Source organism: Antrostomus carolinensis, unplaced genomic scaffold (genome assembly GCF_000700745.2).
Source record: "Antrostomus carolinensis isolate BGI_N321 unplaced genomic scaffold, ASM70074v2 scaffold8891, whole genome shotgun sequence".
Lineage (NCBI taxonomy): Eukaryota > Metazoa > Chordata > Aves > Caprimulgiformes > Caprimulgidae > Antrostomus > Antrostomus carolinensis.
Genome location: NW_010294775.1, coordinates 29067 through 50562, shown reverse-complemented (window position 1 = coordinate 50562; position 21496 = coordinate 29067). Strand labels below are relative to the sequence as shown.

General features: G+C 39.1%; 1 protein-coding gene across 1 annotated transcript in view; it reads right to left on the bottom strand.

Moving 5' to 3' along the window:
• The window catches only part of CDH12 (cadherin 12), a 72977-nt gene that overhangs the window by 23296 nt on the left and 28185 nt on the right, over positions 1–21496 (bottom strand). The window contains exon 4 of the mRNA XM_010177743.2: positions 18337–18590. Coding sequence (XP_010176045.2) covers positions 18337–18590 — 254 coding nt within the window. The remainder of the gene's footprint in view (positions 1–18336; positions 18591–21496) is intronic.

Genomic DNA, 21496 nt, shown 5'->3' with positions numbered 1-21496 from the left:
TGAAACTAATGCCAGAATTCCTTTGGCTTCAATGGAAGTGGGATCTGCAGGACTGAGATAGTTCTTCGAAATTTGTTGTATTCACCTGCATTAACACATTAACACTGTAGAAACTATTATGTCAACATTGTTAACATTGTTAGTCTTTTTTTTTTTGTCCTTTTTTTTTTTTTTTCCACTTTGGCATTATGTTTAAAGACATCCCTTCCTACTTGCTCCCTGTGCAGCACATATGGTAAAAATCAAGGGTGGAACAACCAGTCATTCCAGCTCCTCTCATCCTAAGAAGCTATATATTCAATCAGACTACAGAGGGAAGAAGAGAAGGAGGAAGTATTAGAGATGTATTGTCTAATATATTTACAGGAAAAACTGCAAAGAAGAAGCCATTTTTCCTCCTTTCATTGTTTGTCCACGTGCAGGACCCATGAAAACATATCTGACAGAAGATCCTCTTACAGGCAACTCTTCTGGACCTAGTACTGCTTCCAGATACTTCAGTGAGTCTGTGAGGCTTAGTGAAAGAGTAAATGGGACCCTAGCTAGCTGCTTTTAAAATGTAGGGTTTTGGGAACATCCCAAAGAGAGGTCACTTTTTTGGGGGGGGTAAAAGAAATATAGGTTACTTTTACAGCCCCATAACACTGTTTCATACAGTTTGATGCTCAATATGAGATTCTTTGTAGGCAGCACAGCAAGAGTTAGTCTCTTTCTAAGACCAACAGTGTTGCCTGAGCTCTGTCTTTCACTTGGAAAACATGCTTTTAAGAAGAGAAGAAATGACAAAAAGGATCACCAACCAGAAAAATTAATAACTTCTCAGAGACAAACCCAGGTATCTGGAACATAAAGCCTGACATTTGTTGTTAGATTGTGACACAAAGAGGAACACTGCTGAAATACTGCTTTTAGGACAGCTGTCTAGATCTTCTAGTCATGGTCTAGCAGTTTGAAGCAACTGAAGTTGGTTTGTTTGACTGCTCAGAGTCCCTGCAAGACAGGTCATGGATAACTGCATTAATCCCAAGAGGCAGCTTTCTCCTTGAAAAGTTAGAGAGAACTGGCATGGACTTAATTATTGACATAGAACACAGCAGCATTAATTTTCAGAAGCACCTGAACAGGCCTGCTTGGCAGCTCTGAGTACCAGGACACTGATATATTCTTCATATTCACTGATGAGGAAGAAAATTTGAAATATATATTCACTAAGGGGAAATCATGCTTGACCAATCTGATAGCCTTCTATGATGGCAAGACTGGCTGGGTGGATGAGGGGAGAGCAGTGGATGTTGTCTACCTTCACTTCAGCGAGGCTTTTGACACTGAATCCCACAGCATCCTCATAGGCAAGCTTAGGAAGTGTGGGTTAGATGAGGGGACAGTGGGGTGGGTGAAGAACTGGCTTGATGGCAGAGCTCAGAGGGTTTTAATCAGCGGTGCAGAGTCTAGTTGGAAGCCTGTGGATAGTGGTGTTCCCCAAGGGTCAGTACTCAGTCTAGTCCTATTCAATAAATTCAGCAGTGACTTGGATGAAGGGACTAAGTGTACCCTCAGCAAGTTTGCTGATGACACTAAACTGGGAGGGATGGTTGATACACCAGAAGGCCGTGCTGCCATTCAGTGAGATCTGGACAGGCTGGAGAGTTGGGCACAGAGGAAACTGATGAAGTTCAGTAAGGGTAAGTGTAGGGTCCTGCACCTGGGGAGGAATAACTCCAGGCACCAGTACAGGTTAGGGGTTGACCTGCTGGAAAGCAGCCCTGCAGAGAAGGACCCAGGAGTACTGGTGGATGGCTAGTTGACCATGAGCCAATAATGTGCCCTTGTGGCCAAGAAGGTCAATGGTATCCTGGGGTGCATTAAGAAGAGTGTGACCAGCAGGTCGCGGGAGGTCATCCCCTTTACTCTGCCCTGGTGAGGCTGCATCTGGAATATTGTGTCCAGTTCTGGACCCCCTAGTTCAAGAGATACAGGGATCTTCTGGAGAGAGTCCAGCAGAGGCTACAAAGATGATTAAGGGGCTGGAGCATCTTTCTTACAAGGAAAGACTGAGAGAGCTAGGTCTGTTTAGCCTAGAGAAGATTGAGAGGGGACCTTATCACTGTTTATGAATATCTAAAGGGTGCGTGTCAAGATGATGGGGCCAGACTCTTCAGTGGTGGCCAGCGATAGGACAGGGGGCAATGGGCACAAGTTGGAACACAGGTCCCGAGGTCCCTTCCAACGCCTACCATTCTGTGATTCTGTGATATGTCTCCCTGAATATTTTTCCAAGCAAAGGATGGTATCCCAGAATACATTATTGAAGTAGGGGGAGGATAAATGTGGAAGGATATACCTTTGCTGACATTGTTTGGTTCTTTCCAAGAAAAGCTATACTTGTACATCAAGTAGTATAGAAGAGTCAGAATGGAAATACTTGGTTTATAAAATATTAAGAGTTAATTCTGAAGGACTGTCATTCAGAGTGTTCACAAAGACACTGCTCTCTTAGGAGCTCCAAGAATAATTTGCATTCATCTTGGCTAAATGGTGAGGCTGTGTGTAGCTCATGGGGTCTTACAGAGCACTCCCTTGAAAGAGGACTCATCTTGTTTTGAAGAGCAGAGGACAATGGGGAGGATTGTGTCGCCTCTAGCTGCAGCACAGAAGATAGTAGAGTGCTTGATGAAGTGCTATTGAATACATGAGTGACAGCAGATCACCCTTGTGAGGATAACAGGAATGCTGAGCTGTCAAGCAGACAACTCTAATTGCCTCAGACTGTTATACCATGAATAAAAGAACTAGACAGCTGTGCTGCTACTGCTGTGGAAACATGCAAGACAACAAGCTCAGGAGGGATGGGAGGTGGCAGGAGGCTAAGGAGGCTATGAAGCTCAGGGCTTGGGTTGTGGTTTTTTAGTCTTAAAAATGTGTAGGGGAAGACTTCCCCTGCCTAGCAGGGATGGGGTCAGTGGGGAAATGACAGTGGGAACAGTGGGGTCTATTTAACCAAAAGTTTGTAAACTCTGCCAAAGTCTTTGTTGTTCTGTCTTGATAGTGACAGCAGTGGTGACATAATGCAACAGAGGAAACACATAACAAGTTACAGCATGCAACAGCATGCAACAAAGATATTAGGATCATTTTTTTTTTTTTAGGTGATGCTTAAATACAATATAGAGTATGCATTTCTGTGCCCATGAATTGGCTCTTAGTGGGGATTTTGCCAGCTGTTCCTAAATTTGCAGAGGAAAGTATATCATGGCTTGGACTAAGCTCAGAAAGGGGAGTTTAAGAGGAAGTTACACGGTCCTTCACAAGGTAACAGCCTTTTGTTTCTGTTTTCCAAAATTCAGCCAAGTATTCTACTCTTGCTATTATTACCCTGATAATGAATAACCTATACTGTTATGGTTTCATACTCAAATCTCCCTTGCATTCTATGTACAGTGATGGTGAATATGAGGAAAAGAGCTCTGAGCTGCCCAAGATGCTGAAAGGAACAGTGAAGACAAGATGCTGTCTATACCCTTTGTCACTGTTTGTATAGTAAGAAGGGAAGGGAAGCATGGATCATGACCCTTCAGCTGTTAAGCTGAAAGCACTCAGACCAAACTTGCTCCTGCTGCAACAGCATGCATACGGAAAGTCATCTGAAGGAGTAAAGTATGTTATTCATTTGGAATTAGCATTAAAATGGAAAGGAATCATCCAATTCAGTGAGTAGTAACATATTTAATTGCTGGCTTTCCCTTTTATTTTACTGTTCCACAAATAGGGTACAGTAATTGCAACCAGCCTTCTAAAAAGAACAAAATTAAAAACCAAAACAAAACAAAAAAGGTGTGTTGGGGTGGAGATTTCTTTGTTTTTTATATTTGATACAGCATTGTCCTTCATCATCTGTGCTACTCATTATCATAAATATTCTTGTCTGTATTTCAATTTCTATTGTGAAAATTTACCTTAACCAGACCCAGATGGCAAATCTAAGAAAACTCAAACCACAGATTTTCTTTGTAAACTCTGAATAATTTGGCTGCCAATCCCAGTTTTGAAAGCATCTTATTACTCCAGCTACAGCTTGCCAAACTCAAGAACTGCAATGAAGTGTTTAGGTGTAAGAAAATTCCTGATGCAATGGAATAAAAAGAAGTATAGTTTCTAAGAGAAATTATGCCTTCAACTACGGTTTTCCAATGCACAATTTTTTCCAAGTTCAAGTATGTACTTTATGCCTTTCTCTGTAACTGAACCATACTGGAAAGATGCTTCCTTTCACTTTATGTGGTTTCTTGGCTGGCTGGGCTCTTTTTCAGTTCAATTTCACTGAATGTGCTCTTCTGTCGGGTCACCAGTCCCTTCTGATCTTCCCTGAGCACTGCTTCCTTGGCCAGCCACTCTGGAAAGCCCCTATGGCTGGTCAGTGGTGTGAGGAGGAGGTGTCTGCAGCTCTCAGATATGCTGAGGCACTTCTGAGGGTGCTAGTCTCACCCTGCAGACACCTGAGGAAGAAGCTGGTTGTGATGCAGGCAACTCAGTCAACTGAGGTAAAGGCTACCTTCTCATTCCAGGCTGAATTGTTGGTGTATATCAGTGCCTGAAACTGGTTTGTTTAGTCTTACCCACTTGAGAGGTTTCAGTTTGAGAGCATTGCTACTGAAAATTGTTCTGTTGATACGGAGCAAATAAGCAATATGTATGAAAGGTTAAATATATCCAAATTACCTACTCTGGACAAATTATTAAGAGAATGAAAAAATTTACAGAAATGCACTCTTTCTGCTTCTAGGAGGAAAGATCATGGGAAGAAATGGGAACAATAACAATAACACAAAGTTAACGCTGATCTTCAAAGTGGGGACAGATAACTGTCCTGGTAATTTCTCTCCAGTAAACTGAAGGCTACATTTTCTATCATGTAAAATATCAGATCTGGAGGCCAAGATCCTCATAGATAGCAAAGTCATGGATTTCAGAAGGTATGGATTTAACTGATTCCTCTTTTTCTTATTAAATTACTTAGTGCTTCATTGCAAGATGTATCCTCGAGTTAAAAAAAGACAGTGACAATATGAGCTCAGCACAACCAGAAATTAGGCATTTAAAGGCTGAGGTTTCTAATCATTGTGCCTTTATGCAGAATAGGCATTTCCTCAAAAATTCCTTATTTTTTTTGTTTGTTTGTTTGTTTGAGAGGAACAAGTAAACTGGTTGCTAGAGGTGCTTTATAAAAATATCTCAACTTGTCTCTAATTCACTTTGCTGATGTAAAACACATTCCTTACTCCTGTAACTAGTGAGATAGATAGAACACTGATTTTTTGGAAGAAAAATGTTGCAGAGAAAGGTGACAGATGAAATAAAAAATTGCTGTAATGTGATAGATCACTATCTGTGTACGTGACATTAAGTTGTTTAAACTGCATTCACTTTAAGTTTTATTTAAATATTGAACTGCAGATCAACAAAATTCAGAGTTTATGCCAACTTGGAGCAGTTAATTACCACCCATCATATTTAGATGGGAACCTAAAAAAACCAGAAACATAAATGAAAGATAATAAGATTCATTTGGGAATTATAATCAGTTAGGAATTTTTGTAATTCCAATACATATATAACTAAATAGATGAAAGAAACATGCTAAGTGGGAGTGGCAAAAGGGTTGAGGGACTAGAAGAATACAAATGAGACTTTAGGTCTTTAGGTGTGATTTGACTACCTGAAAGTGCAAAGAAATTTTCATGAGTAGAGTAAACATGTGCTGTGCCTGGAAATTAATAGATTACTGCATATAAACAGGTCTTGATAAAAATGACTCCTCTACAACATAATTTTGTCCTGGGCATCACATTACTAGATAGATATAAACAATTTGGAGGGAGTTTACAGAACAGAAAGGAAAATTTTCTAGTGTATAGGCATCATGACTTATAAGGAAAGATTAAAAGAACTAAAATATGTTTAGCTTGGATAAGAGATGACAAAAGGGAGACATGATAATGGTCTACAGATAGCTGAAGGATTTAAACACCAAGAAAGGAAAGTTATTACTTTGTTCAGCAGAGAGAAGCAGAGGGGCAAAATTAAGAAAAGGAAAATTTATGCTATGCAGCAAAATCAGTCTGGCAGTGATGTATATTATGCTGCACACAACAGGAATGATACGAGTTCTGTCACTTGGTACCACAAAGCTAAGCTAGGTAAAGTAACGGAGTCTGTATAGTAAAGAAAAATATCTAGAAAGATGGACAGAATAATCCTATTAGTCCTTGTAATGCTAAACTCTCATACATAACAGGAAAAAAGACTAAGTTACTCTAGTTTCTCTTTCATACCTTTGTTTAATTTAAAGATTACCTTCGATTCTGAGTCTTGTGGTTTTCTATTAACTTCAAAATGTTGTCTCACAGGGTTTTACAAGAGCAGCAATGATAAATATCCCTTTTTCTCTACTATGCCGCATGGTAATACGAAATAAGGCGTAATGTACTACTTGCCTAATAGTAGCAGACGATAGTTTTTGCATATCATTCACATTGTCCTGTGTACAACCACAGGGTGCTTTCTCATATTTTTTTTAAGTGCCCTTTACACTGTACAACCCAGAAACTCTTTTACTATATGCATACTGAGTATTAGATATATAAAATGTATATATAAAATGTTACATATATGTAATAAAATAAAAATACTGTTTCTTGAATAAAACTCTGTTAATATCAAAAATAGATTTCTTAATATAATAAAAAGAAATAGGACTTTGCAGAAGTCCTAGTCTTAATACTGTCATATTCCACTTAGAGGAAGTAAATCCCGACAAAATTATCTACTGTCACGTAAGAATATGACCTGATATATTCAAAGGAGGAGTTATGAGAAAAATCTAATAACAGAAAAATAAAATCTGAAGTTTTTCTGTAAAATTTTCCTATGAAAAATAATAATCCAAAGCGGGAGATGCTGTTCTGCTAGTTTACCTTTTTTGTTTGTTTGTTTATATGTTTAAATAATTTATTAAGCCATCTCCCTTAATGGGAGTAAAAGCTTTGCTGAATATCTTCAGAACTCTGCTGAGGCGTTAGAGGTCAAACCAAAGCAAACCTTGACCAGTTTGCTGTCAGATTTTATCCTTTGGGTAATCCTGTGGATACCAACTGAATCCTGGAAGAACCCTTCCATACAGACACATAATAATTTCAGTGGTTTTTGTTTTTGTTTTTTTTGTTTGTTTGTTTTTAACTGTTGGGGTTGGGGGGGTACTAGGCACGAAGAAAAAAACCCTAACAAACAAACAAACAAACAAACAAAAAACGCCCCAACAAACAAAAACCCAACCCTAGCTGAAATGTGAAAAGGAACCAGCATCATCATTCAATACTATCTAACTATTGCCATAAAATCTTAACATCTCTTCCAAGTGCCCAGACAGACAGAGTCATAGAAGGGCATCTGCTGCTGTTCCAGGTTAAGTGGTTATCTCCTACCCTCACCTCTCTCCATGCTTCCAGTTAATATTAGTCCTACAGTTATCCCAAATGTGATTTCCTTTTAAAATGAAATGGACCAGTTTGAAAAGAAGTAGTTTGGTTTCAGTCGTATTCTAACCCAATCTGTTTCACAAATTGGGTTAATGTGCAGTTGTACCTGCAGAAATTATACAAATAGCCCTCTCATGGCTGATGCTTTGAAATGAACAACACAAGGTTGGCTGCTCAAAATAAGCAGCCAATGCAGTTGGTCTAACTTGCTCTAAGTGCCTTTGCTACCATCTAATAACTCAAAACCAACAAGGTGAACATAGGTAGAAAGGTCTTAGTGGCATTGCTTTGTTCACAGACAGCAAAAAAATAGAGATGCCTGTGTGGGCAATGCTATGTAAGTGGTAGAATTGTCTTTCAGATTATACCACATCACACTTGCCACACCTAAAAATAAATGCACCCCTCAATTTACTGATATATTAAAATATTTCTTCCAGTTTTACCATGACTTTCCTTTGATTGTTCCACTCAAAATACCATATTTCTTTATAATTTTGTGTAGATTTTCAAAGGTACTTGGCATTGATGTAAAGCTATTGTGATAGTCCAAGCTGAGTGGTTTTGAACATCCCACTGAAGTAATGTATCTAGTCTTTTAGTAGAAGGATAGCTTTGTATTTGTTAAAATATTTTGGCTTAGAAAACAGAGAATTTTTTATTATTTTGATAGAAACCCAAGTAAGTTACTGTACTCCTCTGTTCCTTTTTCCAAAGGAGTTCAGCAGTATAATTTCTCAAACTGATCTGCTGTGACCTGTACTCCAGAATCCCCAAAATGAATCTTTTCTATACTGCACATTAAATAATGATGCCTTACAGAAGGACAGAGGGAATTGCTACAGTTTGGGAGAAGCAGCAAACACTTGTCAGAATGTCCTGTGTCTGTCATCTTCACGCCTTTCATATAACACACAATCTTCCACATGAAGAAATAACACAGTTTGAACCTTTTGCATACTACATGACTGGGTTCACAGTCCTTCATACATGGTTGCATATACTTCTGTGTTTTTAAGCAGGAAGGTGAAGGATTAGTGATTTTAGCAGTCAGTAGCTTATCCAATTTGGAATAAGTAGAATTGTAGAATCATAGAATGTTATGAGTTAGAAGGGACCCATAAGGGTCATTGAGTCCAAGTCCAAGTAATATCACTGCAAACAAATTATACTTTGTTCCTTTGAAGAAAATCGACCATTATGCAGAATTAATTGACAGGGAAGCAGTGACTCCAGGCAGACAGACTCTAATGATGGGTCAGAGTCAAGCAAGGCAAGCTGTTAAACTTTTCATAAGCCTTATAAATCTTACATAAGAATTTTAGTAAAACACGCTAGGCAATATAGGGAAATGTGCTGCAGTTCAATTATCAGCCCTGCCAAACTGTCAGTTCTGCCTGTCTACAAATTCCTGCTCTTCCTCCCCCCTTCATTTTCTTATCAAACTTTTCAGCCAGCTCCATTGTCTGCTGTGCATTTCTCATTACCAGCTGAGTATCTTATCAAAAGCCGTTGTCATTTGGAAAATGCATTGTTTTTATTCAGTTTTGACATCATTTTTCCTACCTCATTGAGCAGGCAGAACTGTAAGACAGCCAGGTAGAGGGAAAGCTTTCTCCTGTAGTTTAATTAAGTCTCAGTTGTTTGTAGTGTGAGCAGCTGTAGAAGGCACATTGGACTCAATCTCCTTACTCCAGGCTTAGCAATCAATATCATTATGGTGGGAAAGCAGTAGAGTGCATCCTCTACCAGCATCACAAATTATAGACCTTGAACACCATTTCACCCTGATTTTGAAAGATGTACATTTGTCTTCTGCACTGCTGCCCACAGTCTTTTTAACATGTTCATCCTTCCCGTAGCACAAAGGACCCACCACCCAGGTTGACCAAGCCACTGGAGGGTGCATCTCACGTTTAGCAAACAGGAGAGCAGGGGTCCTGCTTTGCTGGTTTTAGGTGGGGAAAGGGCAGGCTGGGATGGAAATCTGGATGTGTCAATGGGCACAGTGAGTACAGAAAGAGAGGCAGCAAATGATTCTGAGCGGACCCCACTAACCCTTAAGAAAGCTCAAGAAAACAGATATGATGACTCGGTCAGATATTCAGGATATTCAGGCTCAGTAGGAGTTGAAAGTTTATTTTGTACTTGAGTGCATGCAACCTAAACACCATGGGATAAGACATAGATGCTTCCTGGGCCTCTTTTCCCATGCCTGGCCTGAAATGTTTTGTCTTCTGACCAAGGACTATGGTAAGTTTCATAGCTGTTATAGAGGAGAGCAGGCCTTGTGGCACAAATTCAATAGCATCGTGTAAATATTAGCTCTGTTCTATATCTTTTGGATAGTAAAATCTGAACAAATGTCTCATACATTTCCCCAGAAAAAAAGATGAAGTAACATGCTGATGCTGAGACAATCAAAGGAGAAGCATATGACAGCAATCATGCTGACTCTAGAGAAAACTGCAACACACAGTACAGGATTTATCACTTGCTTAGATCCTTAGCTGGGACTCACTTGGATTGTCAGTTGAATCTGAAAGAGGAAACACTCAGTGAAGTCAGGAATTGGAAGCTACATTATTGTTTTAAAGCTGGTTTGCTCAAGTGCTCATAAAGAGATTATTCAGAACAGCTCTGTTAATGCAGGAGCTGCTTCACTTTCCTTTTTCGTTTCTCCTCTCCAGTCCTCTGCATGTATAAAGGAATCCAGAATCTGCAGAGATCAATATAAGTATAGAGTCAACTTTTCAAAAGTTTTACAGTTTTAATGAGGGCTCTCGGCAAAAGTTGCTGGATAAGCACTTTCTTGCTCCTTGTTCCATTCTGATGGTCTGACCTGAGCCAAGCTAGGTCCCATCATTTGTCTCTAAAATCAGTTCTTCTCTCTTCCTATCTGAGCTGGAATTTTTGTGCTGTGTTTCCTCCACACTATTTTTGTATTTACTGCCTAAATTAATCTATTATTAATCTGTAGACTTATTATTCACATGAATGCTGACAACAGTGTTTTAAATTATTTTCTGTTGTGTTTGCAACATACTGAACCTCAGCATTGTATTCAAATTCTCTTTGTTCCTTTTTCACATTCAGCCATCTTAGGCGATCCTTTGCTGTTATTTGCCATACATTCTGTTCCAGCTTAGAAAAGATGGAAGTCGCAGAATCGCAGAAGGGTTGAGGTTGGAAGGGACCTCTGAAGGTCATCTGGTCCAAATCCCCTGCTCAAGCCTGGCCACCTAAAGCCAGTTGCCCACTACCATGTCTCAATTTTTTTTCAGTATCTCCGTGGAGCGTGACTCCACCACCTCCCTGGGCAAACTCTGCCAGTGCTCAGTCACCCTCACAGCAGCAAAGTGTCTCCTGATGTTCAGAGGGAACCTCCTGTGTTTCAGTTTGTGCCCACTGCCTCTTGGCACTGGGCATCACTGAAAAGAGTCTGGCTCTGTCCTCTTTGAGCCCTCCTTTCAGGCACTTCTGAACCTTCCCTTCTGCAGGCTGAACAGTCTCAGCTCTCTCAGACTTTCTTCAAAGAAGGATACTTCAGTTCCTTCATCATCTTCATGGCCCTTTCCTGGATTCTCTCCAGTACGTCCATGTCTCTTATGTACTGAGGAGCCTAGAACTGGGTACAGTAAAAGTAGAAGTATCTGAGATCTGTCTGCATCTACAGTCAGGCTGTGACTGAATCGTCCAAACACACAGATGCCAAAAAGTGTATAACAAAACAAAAAAACCCCCAATCAAATATACAAAACTCTATGTGCAATAAGTATTTAAACATTCTAATAAACCTGAGCATTTTAGGACAGGAAAGTAAAGCCAATGTTTACAAACAGACTTAAAGGAGAAATTCAGATTGACTAAGTTGCGATGGTTAAAATAGTTATTCTTCTGGAAAGGGATGTGAGATCTTCAATTAAAAATGTTGGGAGAATAAATAAAAGATGGTTTCAGGTTTGACTTTGTCTACCACTGTGCAGAATAAACAACTACCATGCTTCCCTGTAGCAGATAAGCTTTTCTTAGACGTATGTTTAAGTCCTGACCATTTGTAATTCTCTTAGTGTCAAGCCCAGAGAGGTTCCCAACTTGAGGTGATATGGCCGTAGCCATTAAGCCTCTGTTTTAATCTCACAATTTTCTGGAACACTTGAGAAATCCATTGTTGGAGAAATTTGGAATAAGAAGACTATTATTGGAGCTAAAGTAAAATTACAGTGTGTGCCTCTGGGATGTGAACTGGCTTTGTAAAATCACATCACCAAGTGGCACAAGTCCTGTTGAAGTAAACCAAAACTATTACGGTCACTGTTCCTTTCCCCTCACTCTGGCTTCTTAGGTATCCTCAATGTAAAAGATTTCCCCGCCAAGTTGTCCTTTTCTGCCTTGGAGCTGAATGCACACTTCTTGATTTTCAGCATCCACTTCCCTCACAAACAGGTCATTCACTGAAAGCAGTAGTCCATAAACTTCTTGCATCTACACATTCTTTTAGTTCCAAACTCCTGACTGATATTTTATAGCTTCATATGATTGCATATGCCAACTGAAGATCACTTGCTGTTTTTCCTGAGCTTCACTAAGATGATGAATTGCTAATTGTAAATAAAGGTTACTGGTGCCTTTCAGTTTTAAACTTTGCTTTCAGTTGCTTTTGACTTTGTGGTCTTAGGAAATAGTATCTCATGCTGCAAGTGCTGCCAGGAGTCAACCTAGGAAAATTTATGCATGTCAAATAAATCCTAGCAATCTTTTATTTGAGAAGGTCTGACTTTCCTCTAGCACAGGCTTTCTGACTTGTGCCAGAAAGTACTCATCTTTGCTCCATGTTCCTGCCAATCCTGCAAAAACCCACACAGATCAAACAGTCCATCTGCATGCATGCCAAAATGATAAAGAAGGGTTTTTCAGCTCATCTCTGCCTGTTTTCAGTGTACATGCTGCAGCCTCACTAAGTGCTAATAAGAGACAGTACATTTATCTTCCCCACCAAATAAAGGTGTGTGATCTCTTCAGCCTTAAGTCTATAGATCTAAGATTAAGGTTAAAACAAATCTGCACTTTTTTATAGTGGTTACTTGTAGCAGCTCCAAGATGATCCCTGGAACTGAGGTACCACAATCCTTGAATTAATACAACTGAGTCACTTGTCAATTGAGCTGTGGTAACTGTCTGCTTGTGTGCACCTAATACATCGCAAATCTGAAAAAAAACATACTAATTTTAGAGGATTACCATAATAATTTGTTTTACACATTTTGCTTCACAGTAAAGATAAAGCAGGGAGATATAGTCAGTTGCTGTGACTCTGCTAAAGAGCAGGAATTTCTTAAGTTGCAAGAAAACAGGTCCTTTTGGAAGACGGTTTATACACAGAAGAGGAAGAATTTCCTTCCTTGTGTTTGAAGAGGAGTCACCTTTTGGTTCAGTTGCGTAAAACCACACCCTTGCTCGGGAAGAACACAGCTCATTCAAACCTAGAGAATAGTAGAGTGGTACATGGGATCATATGGGGAGGAACTTACAGGAAGGGGACAATGGAGTGGAGGATGTGATTGTCTGAGGTTCTGAAGTCAAAGTCTAGGAGCCAGAGAAGGAAAGAGAGGAAAAGTCAGAAAGTCAGGGAGAAATCAGAGGAGGAAGTAGGAGTTTGTAGCCCTACATCATTTCTAGCATGAAGGTAGGTAGATGGGGTTGTTGTGTGTATATGGTAGCTCAGTGCTCACTGAGCTAAATGAGACTAGAAATTAGGGAGGCTGCTGGGGAAAGAGCAGATGTGTCGGCCAAATATACTCTTTGGGATTCAGATAAAATGTTGTAATAGAAACCCCCTTCCTATACTTCCAGAAAGAAGATAAAAATAACTGGAACAAAGAGGAAAAAATACATCAAATCACTGAGATAAAAAAAGACGTTTGCCATCAGCAGAAGAAAGGAAGACAGTAGAGTGGGACGCCAATGAAGCTAATGGGATTTCATTCAGGAGCAAAAAGGCAGAAACCAGCTGTGGGAGAAAGAAAGATGCATTGCAAAATAGGAGAGCTGGTATTAGAATGCCAGAGCATAGGAGATATAAGAAAAGAGCCAGCTAGTAGGAGAACTCAAAAAGATAGCAAGGGATCTGCAGTAGGAACTGAGATATACTGGCACAGGGATTTGAATTGGCTAGCCTAGATAGATTAGAACTTGAAACAGGGGTCTTAAAAGTGGTTCAGGAGACTGAGACTTCAGTACAATGCAAGGGATGGAGTAGAACTAAAATTGCAACAGAAACAAGCAATAACAGAGGATGAAGTATGCAAAACTCACCAGAGCAGCTAAAAAGGAACCAAAATTCTTGAGTGTCACCATCTTTTATAGTACAAAACCAACTGGTAAAGCATCTTGTTCTCCTCCAGTGTGGTACAATACACAGAAAATTAGCTATAACTTAATCTGCTATTAAATGAAGCAGCTTGAGGTGCTGGAACTAGATGTCCCAGTCTTTCTATACACGCAACTATAAGATTCAGTTTGATGTCACAGGATGGGATTTTTCTTTTTGAAGACGGACCAAATTCAAAAAGTGTATGCACAAAAAGTCAGAAAAAATATGTGATTAGAAGGTCAAGCACTTTCCTGTTACATACATAACTTTAACTCATCTTGTTTATGCTTGTACATTAAGATAAAATGTTTAAGAATTCAGGAAGAAACACAATAGTTGTATTTTCTTGATCTTTACATGACAAAAGTATTGCACTGGGAAAACAGAATGTATCTGGACCACTGTGAACTAGCCCAGGAAAAAAATAAGGCTTTTTCTTTGGAAGCACATGCAGGGAATACAGTCTTTTGCCCAAGATATTGAGGGTAAGATTGACCTGTGACTACTACACGTGACTTTCTTTCTTTCTTTAATATCATGGTGTCATGCCTCTGGACTTGGGCAAGAAAATGCACAGTCCCCACAGCTTTCCTGCTTTGAGTGGTTCTTGTGGTTCATAAGGCAAAACTTATGAGTCAAGCAGAGAAGATTTGAAGGGCAGTGTTGTGGTATGGAATATGAAACTAGATGTAATTGGAGTCATATCTGGGGTTTGCATCAGGGCAAAAATCCTTTAATGCTTTATGCCAAAAGATCATCTCCAAGGAAATCTGAAAACTTCAAAGGTGCCAGTGCAAAGTTGTTGAACTTCACACACTGTTAGATAAAGCTCACTATTCCAGAAAGTATTGCAGATAATTCAGTCTTTCCATCCATTTGCACTTTCTTGTCATTTGGACAGCTCTGTCTATAACACTCATGCTGTATGGACACATGTAAAAGTGATCTTTAGGAAGTCCTGAAATTCCTTGTACCAGAAGTACAAGGATCTTTACTAAAAACATTTACATATTACAATTTGCATACATTGTAATACACTACAATACAGGTGGTGGGGTTTTTGTTTTGATTTCTTTTTCTCCCGGATGACTTGTAACCATCGTAAACTAAAGGACTCTGAGAACATCATGAGATCATTGATCTTTTCAGAAGTGCTTTGGGATTTTTAATGGCCCCAAAGTACATAGGACTTCATATTAACATTTACGCTGAGCATTTCTTGCAGCACTATAGATAAAATGGGAATAGACAAAATAGCTTTCCTGAGACAAATAAACTTCAGATTTAACACAGTTTGAAAATCAGGTGCACTGGAGTAATGTTCCAAAACAGCTTCAAAGCCAGTCACCCTTGCACGTGTTGAATACCTGCAGCCCCTTTTCTCCTTGTGCTTCATTTCCTGTTTCTTGCTAAATGTGTGCTCTGTGCCCTTTCATTTCAACGTTTCTAACAAACATCATCCCACAAGACAAACCTTTTAAAATTCCTGACTTGTCCAAAAACTTGATTCTAGTAACAGAAGAAAAGAGAAAAATAATATAAACCTCAACATTTTCAGTGGCTTCCAGCAACGAATTTTTCTTTTTCTAACAGCTTAATCCAGACTTCACTCTTAACTGTTATCTCTCCCTTCCTGATGTGTCCAGTACAACAGAACTAAAGTTTTTGTCTGATAACATGGATTTAGTTGCTATGACTAGGGCTGCTTCCTTTCATGTGAGCTGTTCTAGCCTGCCTTGTTCTCCAGAGTTTTGCCTTCTGTTGCATACAGTGCAGATTGGTCTTTTATCCCAGTTTCTATTGTTTGGCAGATTGTTGATTATTTTGTATATCCTAGTCTCTTTTGTTTGGCAGACTGTTGATTTTGTTGTTGTTGTAATGGGCATCTTAAAGGCCAAACTGCTCTAGGAAAACATATTGGAGAAAACAAATGAATTTGAAGAGAAACTGTGCCACACAGCAAATTGTATGGGCTCTTGCCTCGAAGAACATTACTTGCTTTTCCATGTTTAGAGGCCATATTTACTCAGAAGACGCTTCCTTTAAAATATTATGAAATTGATGGAGCCATTCTTCACATCTGTGAGATAATTTAGATTTTAAATAGCTTAAAGACCATAACTGGTTAAGATAGATTAATAAGTTGTAATCACATGCAACTCTCTCAAAGTAATTTATGCTTTTCTAACTTCTAGTCACGTACTTTTTTTTCAGCTAGAGGATATATCACTTATGGAATATTGAACATTAATAGATCAGTAACTAACAATTACATAGAATTGCTTTTTCTGCTTGGACTAGTCAGCATTTGGATAAATGTAGGTTCTTCCATAGCATAAGAGCTTGGTCAGATCTCTGATAAATTAGTACGAATCTTATCACTAAATTCAAAGAGTTGGAGATCAAGCTGAATAAAGAGAATAAGATATATCCCCAGGTAAATGAGAGCCAAGGAAAAGATTTCAGGACTGAAACATGAAAATTGATAGAAATAAATGACCTTACAAAGCTGGAAGAGAGCTACATGGAGAGGATACCAGGTTAATCCTCTCAATATGTCAAATGGCTTACTGGAACACATCCCTTTCCTTAAAGTGAAGCACTTCCCTCCAAAGTCCACCAAATTAAATGTTTGACTTACTTCTGGGTAGGAATGGGTGCCTCGGAGAAATTGGTAATACTGGGACATATTTTTCCCTGAGCATGAACCAGCTGAATTGGTTCATAAAAAGTGACCCTGGGAGCACTTCTGTAATTTAAGGATATTCTGTAATATTCCTGATCTTTTAACTGTAGATAAGCATTTGGACATCCAAGTAATGATTTTAAGGTTAAAAAAGGTAGATGTGGACACTTTAAAACAGCTTCGGATTCAATATTACAGTGAGCATAGTGTCTGGAGAAACCATTGTGAGATGATTTTTCCTGTGTAGTTGCAAATGCAGGATTAGTAACTAAAGCACTTGAGTCTCCTAGGAGGGTCTGTGAAAAAAAAAAAACAACAAAAAACCAAAAACCTCTCACTGAGGAGTGGTTATACATTTAAAAGATTCTGCTGTCATATGAAAACTGTTCACCAATATGATTAAAGGCTTGCTATCTGGTTTCAAGAGAGTGTGGTTTTCAACAGAATATTGACTTCAGTGGGGCTATTTTCATATGCTACCACCAGGGAAAAAGGTTCCCACTTCAGTCTTTGTTAGTGAAGGTTTTGATCCTTTGTCAGGGAAGGAATGTGTCACAGATTCATGAACAAATACATTTCTGTATTAAAAAAGAATGAAAAATGTATTTTAAAAAGAACTAGTGAAACAAATAACATTAGTAAGAGTTTTAAGCAATAATTAACAGTGAATTGACGAAGCAGGAGCTAAACAGTCATTGTTGAATGTTAAATTTTTGCAAAATTACAATATATTATCTAGCATGTTTATTGTACATTTTGAGAATATAAGTAAAGAGTCATGGATTAAAAATTCCAAATTGAATTTGTAGTCAAATATGCATGAACGTGTATGTAGTTGGTAGACACTAGTAGCATTTTCCTGTTCCGTCATAGTCTCATTTGATAAACATTAATATTTAAAGATTGATGACTTCCCTTGTGTCTGCAGTATTGCTCATGAAAGGCTGAGAATAAAAATATTTCCTGAAGTCAGGTAGGTACAGTATGAATTGGCGCTGGAAGTATGTGTAATGATTGCCTACATCTTAGACCGTGTCTGTACTGGAGCTTCCTTATTGGTACACAAGTGTGGTTCACTTTATAGTTTCTAATGTGGCTGGAAATACATCAGCAAAATCAATAAATTACATTTGTATAACAGCTCCTCTCTCCCTTTTATTTCAGGAAAATAAGCTATACCAGTAAATGAGAGGTTTTGCTCGCAGGGGTTTATTTGTGCTGAAGTCTACTGAACACAGCCGTGTTGGTCAGCAATCACGTCCCCACAGCCTTAGCCAAGACAGATACAACAATTATTTATCACAGTACTTGTTCGCTGACCGATGTAGAGAGTGAGTGGTTCTTGTGAAAGGGGCACTGCTCACTGTGGTACAACACAGACAAAGCACATATAACCTCCTTTTTCACTTCTGTACTTCAGAGCTCCTTTTGTGGAAGGCCCAGACACCAAACAAAACAATGTTTTTAATTCCTTGGTCTGAGCACACCATCTCTGAAGTCATGTCAGTGCATGGCAACTTATATGATCTGTATGATAAGAAGCTGTGAGCACTTAATGTATTTTTTCAGATAACCCACCCAAACCAGCATCTTTTTTCAATATTTTTTCAGAGCAGCAGTTATCTGTTACAGTGACAGGCTTGGAATATTTTATGTCTTCTTACTATCCCCTTTGCCACCGAATATCACTGTCAGCAGCACTTTGAGTTGTCAGAGAATTATTGAAGAAGGAAAAGTTTCCTTACCTAACTGAGCTGCTGCCAGCATCAAGGTCTTGTGCTGTTACTGCACCTATAATGGTCCCCACAGGAGTATCCTCATAAACCTCCATTGTGTACATAGGCTTGCTGAAAACTGGAGGTTCATCCATATCCAACACATTTATCTTCACAGTGGCAGTGTCTTTGAAAGGACCCACAGAGTGAAATCGATGGTCAAGATGGAGATTAGAGGCCTCAACTTTAAAGGTGTATGCCTTTTTTGTTTCAAAGTCTAACGGCTGTAGAAAGAACAAAAGCAAAACATCAGATTTGACTAAAGCATCACAAAATCACTTTGGTAGGATTAATCTGACATAATCTAAGACAACTTCAGTGTAAACTTCGGTTCCTGAGCTAATCATCTAAGCTTGTTTTGCAGTTCATCTCATGCTAAGGTAGTTTCTGAAACAGGCCAGATGAATCATACCCAGGAAATGACTGTTTCTCCACATCAAAAAAAATCAGGATGACTGGCATGGATGTAAACAGTCACACTGCAGATGTCTGAAGTTAAATGAGTGAGATTCATGTCTTTCAAATGAGCTGTGTGCAGGTTAGCCAGAGTTTTTCATTCACAGCTCCCATGCACAGGCAATCAGCTGTCTCTAGCTGATCCAGTTTCTTAAACAGATTATTTCAATTTCTTTTAGCAGAGAAAGCTTTCAGATGACCATGACAATGATGGAAATAAATCCAAATGAAAACTCTGATATATACCAATGGGTCAAACCAAACTTCAAAGGTGGCTTGGAATGTGAATTCAAACTTCATGTGAACCAAGTTTTTCCTGTAATATGTCTATCTTATCAGTAAATTGTTATTCATGCCCTGTGTTTGAGCTGCATGCATTAAAAATGCAGATTTGACTCTGCTTCATGTTCCTAGATGTAATCCATAAGGACTTGAAGGCAGCATAGCAGCTTTTGTGTAACTATATGGGGTTTTGATGGAAATGCATCCTGGAATCAGATTGCTTTGGTGTTGGTTTCTGTCAACATAAATCAATCTAGTGCCTCTGGTTTTAGAAAAGTAATCATCTTAAAAACCTTAATGCAGTCTTATTTAGGTGAAAAGACACAGTAGCTTTATTTCCAGTTAACGGGTTGAGTTGCATTAGCTCTCGTGTTGTTTTTAATGTTACTGGCAAAGTCTTTTCCTGATGTCTGGGTAACACTGGCACCTAGTGGTTACTGCCTACAGTTGTCAAGTTGGAAATTTTCTAACAGGAAAAATGCTATCTGGAAAAGAGAGCAGGTCCACAAGTGTATAAGCAAGACTATTTCAATGTCTGACATTTTTTTCCCCCAGTCATCATTACCGCAGTTTTTCGAGTAATTTGTCACAGCAAGGACAGATTTAAATTCTGCCATTTTCTGTCCTTATCACAACAGGACATAATTGGACAGATGACTGGCTGGGGTAAATTGAAGTAGCTCTATTAAAATCAGTCGAGTTACCTTGACTTACATTAGCTGAACAGCTAGTATGATTTTAAATCTTTATGAAAGAATTTATAATTTTAATAGACTAGATGGTCAGTCTTTTCTGAGATGGGGATTTAAAATTAGCCGTACAAGTCTATGTGCTATAGAAATAATCAGGCTTGAAAACTAATTACTACTAACCAATCCACTACCACATGCAACCATACTCCTACAGACAAAATTCCCAGTAAAAGCCAGTGTGAGTTGCACCTTCATGACTGGACTGGCAGAAAGAAGAAAAAACTAGGGCTAGAAAGAAACAGACAATATTAAGTGTGAAGATCTTGTGGTCTAGTGATGAAAGTGTAGACCCTAAGCTGTTGCCTTCACTACAAATGGACATGCTGCTTCATTATCTAAATTATTGTCACACTGTCTTTTCTGTTTCTATACTACTCATGTTCACTGTTACGCAATACCAAAAAAATCCCCCCACCAAAAACACCCTCTCCCAAAAAAACCCAAACCAAAAACAAAACCTCGTATCCAGCTGATTATATAAACTGATAACACATTTTCAAAAAAACATATTAAGGGGGGAAAAACCTAGAGTTCAAAGACCCAGTTTGGAGTGGAAATCTAAGCTGTCAATTAAGTAGTAATTCTAACTGATGCCTTGTATGTGTCTTTCATAGCCACAAAACTGTGTTAAAACTGTACAGATTGGCTCCTGTGATGTATGAATATGTTTGCAGCTAGATGTGCTAATGGCAAGAGCCACAATCCATGTGGTCGTTGTAGGCTTCTTTCACTGAGTTCTTCAAGGCAGCAGTACCAGATCACGGTCCTTGGCCAGTACCCAGTCACAACTTTCACGATGCAAGGATGATCCGAGGGCTGGAGCACCTCTCCTATGAGGACAGGCTGTTCATCCTGGAAAAGAGAAGGCTCTGGCGAGATCTTATAGAGGCCTTCCAATATCTGAAGGGGGCCTACAAGAAAGCTGGGGAAGGACTTTTCATAAGGGCACGTAATGACAAAAAAAGGGGAAATGAGTTTAAGCTGAAAGAGGGTAGGTTTAGATTAGATATTAGGAAGAAGTTTTTCACTGTGAGAGTGGTCAGACACTGGAACAGGTTGCCCAGGGAAGATGTGGATGCCTCCTCCCTGAAAGTGTTTAAGGCCAGGCTGGATGAGGCTTTGAGCAACCTGATCTAGTGGAAGGTGTCCCTGCTGATGGCAGGGGGATTGGAACTAGATGATCTTTAAGGTCCCTTCCAATCCAAACCATTCTATGATTCTATGAAAACAGTCCTTGTTTGGGGGTGGACAGAAAGGATTAAGATGTCAAGATATTCTATGTATTGGTATGCCCAGTCTGGCATATTTTACTGCACAGCTACCCAGAAATGGGGTAAAGTGGTTGCATTACTTCTCTTGCTCTAGCATTATGGGACAATGCTATGCTGTATTTTTGAAAAGACAGTTTGACCCCAAGAAAGGAAAATGTTTTCCTACTGTAACCTCAGAGCAACCAATTTTCTTTTTCTGCACTTCTATGAGTGTGTTGATAAATATAGTTAGAGGTTAAACAATATGAGGCCAATGCAAAGTACAGATGGCATTCAAAATAAGAAGAGACAGGCTGAAAGTGCTGAGCCATCATCAGAGAAAGAAATCAGTGACAGACTCCCACAAAATAGCAGAATTTAGCCTTTTAA